The sequence below is a fragment of the Stegastes partitus genome, unplaced genomic scaffold (assembly GCF_000690725.1).
Source record: "Stegastes partitus isolate 25-593 unplaced genomic scaffold, Stegastes_partitus-1.0.2 Scaffold1330, whole genome shotgun sequence".
In the NCBI taxonomy this organism is placed as follows: domain Eukaryota; kingdom Metazoa; phylum Chordata; class Actinopteri; family Pomacentridae; genus Stegastes; species Stegastes partitus.
The window spans coordinates 82,412-88,038 of record NW_007579061.1 but is presented as its reverse complement, the minus strand read 5'-3'; the positions used below and the strand labels follow the sequence as shown (position 1 = coordinate 88,038).

Genomic DNA, 5,627 nt, shown 5'->3' with positions numbered 1-5,627 from the left:
TTGCTGCTCCAGCAAGTAAAGAGGGGAACAATGACTTTAATCACTTTTATAGTATGCTACTGTGTTGTAAATCGGCCAACAAGCCTGATCATCACAGCTCAATCAAAGCAAAAACTGACATATTTCTTGACATTATTGAGGACGCCATCGCAGCCACAGACTAGCTAATATTATCTCTTAAAAATATTTATTTCCCACAATGGTCTGTCATCTTCATCTACAATAAATGACTGTTAGCTCTAAATCTTTTGACTAGTTAAATGTATGTAGCTCAAACACCCTGATTGCTGCTGTCTTTGGTTAATTTTGATACACAGCACACACAGGAAGTTCCACTCACTGCCTGTAGTAAACATTTCTCCCTCTGCAGGGATTGGCAATCAGAGGACCACAGTTGGGTTTGTGGAGCGGCGACACAAAGAGATAATTCAGGAGCGAGTCGGGCCTATTCAGACGGACAGAGAAGTGGTCAAACCTGGAGGAGTCGTGGCCGGAGCTGAGCGCGAAGGACCGAAGAATCGCAGTGAGGCGGAAAGAGCTGTAGCTCTGCTGAGAGCTCAGAGGAGTCTGTCTCCAGAGGGCCACAGATCCTCGTCACTGCCTCCTCCAGCACACCGAAACATTCCCACAGCTACACCCAGTAATTACTCTCAGTTCTGTTACCTCTGCTTAAAGACACTTCCGATTCTTGGTTTTTGATCACAACTGCTTTTGTAAAAAAAACAACAAAAAAACAGACGTGATAAGAAAGTTCAGAGTCTGCCTTTATTAGAACCAAAAAACTATTTTGCTGTTGTCCCGTTTTAAAATAGTGTCCTTGTGCAACAATACAATACACGGCATAATCGAGTTGTACTGTGATGCAATGGCATGTGAGTCCTCCAATGTGCTGTGTAGTGATTACTCATGTATTTTTTTGGGCCACAACAGCACAGTTGTCACCCCCACAACCATGCCCTGCTTGCCAGAATTGACTCCCAGTGACTTCTTCATCCTTCCCCCAAAATTTTCAAGTTAAAGTGTCGCCGTTTGGACACAGTTTAAGAGATTCAGTGCTCATCTCAACATGCTGTAGTGTAAATGAAACTTGTTTTTTTTTGCTCTGTTAATGTACCTCGAAATGTTCAGCTAGAGATTCAGAGAAGAGGTGTCTAGAGATCAGACGCTCTTAAAGGTGGTCCCTCTCTTTATGTAAAAGATGGAATTTCAAATATACTGTTTGAGTTAAGGTTTTTATCAACACAAAATCTGCGTTCTATCCCTATCTATATGTTCTCAGTATTTGTTCTGTTCCCTGCTGTTCCAACAGAGGTCTCTGTTTATGACATTCTGGAGACAATGTAGCATGTACTGCTTTTTAATCCCAAGACAGCCCTGTCATTTAGTTCATTTTCTTTTTTATTTTTTGTTGTTGTTTAACATCATTATAGTCTTGGCATTTTCATTGCTAACTTGTCAACTTCATCCTCAAAAAATGTAAGATTTAATGTACCGGCATTTCTAACTGACATTGCGTCAAAATGCTGAACTGTAGCATTATATGGAAACCCAGAGACTACCCTATGTGGTATATGTTTGTGACTCTTTAATGGTACTACATAATGCGACTTGCAAGCGTTCCAAGTGCTGCATGAACGCTGGGAGCAGTGTATTTAAGAAGGTTTTTGATTTTTATAGGCAAAGTGTCTGAATTTTTAATGCCACCTCATAAAATTCACATATTCTGGTGTGTGCCAATAGTATTGCAAGTTTTGCCTTTTAATTGCAGTTTTTAGGGCCAAACAAAAATGCCAGAAAAACAACAAAAACAGAAAACACTGATAGCCGTAATTGATTAGGAGAAATAGTACTTGCTCACCCAAAAACTGTTAAATATAGAATATTTGACACTGTATTGGTTTGTGTTTTACCAGAATGAGCAGGCAGAATGATTGAAATATGTTCTAATCCAAGGGACACACCGTTTTACAAACATTTAATCCAACAACAGAGCAAATACTAAAAACATCAAATGATTGGCTTCATCACCTACTTCCATCTTCAGCGTTTAGTCCACACAGGAAGGTTGAGGCCAATCAGAAACCAAACTTCGATTTAACAAGAGTTCTTTAATCTGTTCAGTACAGTATGTTAGTCTATGAAGATTTTCTGTTTTATGACAAAAGCTGTCAAAATAAGAGAGGACTCTGATGTTGTCTGACTTTTAATTATTGTTGTGCTGTTCTCTTCCATCCAGCAAAGAGAGAGACCTTACTCATGCCCCTGTCTGCCAAGTCCAGCCCTAAACGCTGCCCCACTGAGAATTACTCCACTGCATTTGGTCACCTAATGCCAAGAGAGGAACACCTGAACAAAAGGTGAGAAACATTATCAGAATCAATTCATTTGCCTTGTCTCATGAAGCAAGTTTGACTTGAGTGACATTTGGATTTAATCAGTTAACTCATCAATCTGGATGATATCTTAACCATCTGGACATGTTTTTAGATTCAGTATCACCTCCACTTTTTCAGTTTGTCTTTATATCTGACTTTTTTCTTGCTTATAAGATGTGGGAGCTTGATCATTGCTGGTAGTCGTGTGACGTTACAGATTGCACTCAGCAGCAGCTTGGTGATAAACCTACAGACTAAAAAAAAAAAAAAAAACAGCAAAAAAGCTGCAGCATAAATTGTTTCCACTGGGTTCAGTAAAAATAAAAATCCAAAATTCTCTGTTCATCAGCACTCAGAAACTGTGATTCAGTTAGGACCAACAGTCATATGACAAAAATTTAATGACTCTTTGGCTAAACTACAGGAGACTAAAGGAGATGATAAGAGAGACTGAGAAGAAAATACAAATGGGATTAATACAATAAATACAGCATGGCTCAAAAATGGTAAACACAAGAGCCAGATGTCAGGAGGTTGTTGGAAGATACATTCAGCATGCTGAAATATCTTTCTAGAATGTTTGTAAAGTTGATAATCAGAGAAATCCATCTTTTTTTGATTTATAGTATTATAACTCTTGTCATACTGCACAGAAGACATTCAATTGTAAACAGATGTAAACGAGATGCTGTTTACATCACCTGCATGAGGTTAACGTTAGTCTTTGTGAGGAATGAAGGATTTGATAAGAAGTGATAAAGGACTCCCTAGTTACAGTACTTATTTGCCCCTCAAGAAGCCACATGTGTGAAGGAGGACTGCTGGTGTAAAGAGCTGTCAAATGTTTGTGCCTTGTATGTTTAGGTCCACTTGTTGAAGTGAGAGTTTAGTTTATCTTTGCACTGTGAATCTTTGTTACTCAGCCTGATGGACATTGTGTCAGTAAGATCAAGAATAGAACAGGACTGGAGGCAAAGACAGTGACGTGACTGTCTCATCAAGGCTGTCAGCTCTTGTCTCTACAGCTGCTACTTTCCCCAATTTACAAATCTCCATTTAAAACTTAGCACCTTATCATGCAAACACCACAGAACCAGGGTTAATAGCTTAACCTGAATATATAGCTTAGTTGCATAAAGGTTTTATTGCTTTATAGTTGAGGAGAGACAGTTTTTGTTGTTATGACAATAAATGTATTTTGGTGAAAAACAATGTTCAATTTTTAAATGCCTTAAAAGACCCCTCTGGTGAAAATCAGGTTTATTCTAGAAGACACATCATGTTCCCAATACGCAGTCAACACCATAACTGAACATTTCCACAACTGCAGTGTATCGATGACAAAAAATGTGGATTCAGAGTTCCAGAATTTCTTACGCAACAAACCTAAGAAGTCAGTCTAGTCAACTTGCAGCATGGGGCTAATTTTACAGTGTTTAAGTAGAGTTGTAGGTGAGCTGGTGTGCTTGAGCTGCAAAGAGTGAGTGGTGAAAAGAGCAGGGACTTGACAGATCCACACATTTTTGCAACAGTGCAGAGCTGAAGGACATTTTAAGTCACAAAAGGATTGTTTTTTTGGAAAAAACATCTGAATATGTAATTTACATTGATAAATGTCTAATTTAACATATTATATCGTTTTAAAGGTGCATTTGTCTGATGTAAACCCTAGTTTTGGTTGATGAGGAAGTTGTTTTGCATGTAAACAAAGTGTGGATGTGAGGCTTCTCCCAAAAATGTGTGTTTTACTTCCGTCAGATTTCAGTCATTTAATTTGTGTTAGTGTTAGTTACAAACATGACGAACCTATAGCTCCTATATCCCAGGGACATATGTAGCAGAGCCAGTATTGTTTCCACTGTGCTCAGTTTATGTTATCAATTATTCAGTTATTATGCTGTAGAATAGTAAGAAAATTATTTAAAATTTGCATTTTTAGCACCAGTTGTGCTCTACCTTTAGGACAACTTTGTGACAGCAGATGAAAACAATGGACGTGTGTGGGTTTGTGCTGATAACGATCACTTGGTGTTTGAATATTCTCTCTCATGTAGAGATGGAACAAACTGATCCTGTCAGTCAGGAGGAATAAGGTGATTTTAACAACCTTACAGGGAAAAATTATATGTTGCTGTGCAAAGAGGCTGAAACCTAAAAAGTACTTGTTCTCCCCACATCACAGAGGACATGAAGCCTTGTAACTCCCTGCCTAATGAAATTTACCACAAGGTGTCAGCCTGCTGCCACCTTTGACACAATACACCTTTTGTCAACACTACAGATAAAATCTTGTAACTTCAGTCACACAGAAGTCAAAGCATGAAGCGAAACATAAACAGATCACTGTTTCCATGCAGTAACTCCCAAAGTGGTTAAATGACGGTTGTTCTTCATCTCATTGTTTGCTGCCTGCAGGCTTGACGGAGAAGCTGACAAGAGACGTCATTCATTCCACAGCAGCAGTCCAAGGAAGAGACTCCAGTTTACGTCAGCAGACAGAGAAGAAGGTAACATATTCAAGCTCTGCTAGATATTTAAAAAATAATATTTTATTTATCACTCTTCTCTTGTAATTACACCAGATTTTAATAAATGGTTTTGGTTTTCTATTTCTGCCACATAACAGTGCAAATAATACTGAATAACATGTTCGGGACATTTCAGTTCATTCCTGGAAACACTTCTGCTTTAGTCTGTGTTATTTGCAGGGTGTTTCCGTGTTTGCATGCTGCATCTGTGTGTCAGATTATTCCCTGATTTGCTTATATTTTGTCTATTTGCATGTGTTATCTTATGGTCCAGGCTGTTTTAACAAACAACAGCTGAGTTTCACAATCCATCCATCCATTATCTATACACCGCTTAATCCTCACTAGGGTCGCGGGGGGCTGGAGCCTATCCCAGCCGACTTAGGGCGAAGGCAGGGGACACCCTGGACAGGTCACCAGTCTATCGCAGGGCCACACGTAGAGACATGAGTTTCACAATCTGAAATTATAATTACAGATATCAACAATGGGCTGTAAGGTGGCCCAGTTGGTTAGTACTGTTGCCTCGCAGCAAGAAGGTTGCCAGGTCGCATCCCGGTGGGGGCACCGGGATCTTTCTGCGTGGAGTTTGCATGTTCTCCCCGTGCAGCGTGGGTTCTCTCCGGGTTCTCTGGCTTCCTCCCATAAGTCCAAAAACATGTTGAGGTTAATTGGTGATTCTAAATTGTCCGTAGGTGTGAATGTGAGTGTGCTTGGTTGTCTG

General features: G+C 39.5%; 1 protein-coding gene across 1 annotated transcript in view; it reads left to right on the top strand.

Moving 5' to 3' along the window:
- mphosph9 (M-phase phosphoprotein 9) overlaps positions 1 to 5,627 on the top strand; it is a 44,027-nt gene that overhangs the window by 32,419 nt on the left and 5,981 nt on the right. The window contains exons 20-22 of the mRNA XM_008298592.1: positions 371 to 640; positions 2,237 to 2,357; positions 4,791 to 4,882. Coding sequence (XP_008296814.1) covers positions 371 to 640; positions 2,237 to 2,357; positions 4,791 to 4,882 — 483 coding nt within the window. The remainder of the gene's footprint in view (positions 1 to 370; positions 641 to 2,236; positions 2,358 to 4,790; positions 4,883 to 5,627) is intronic.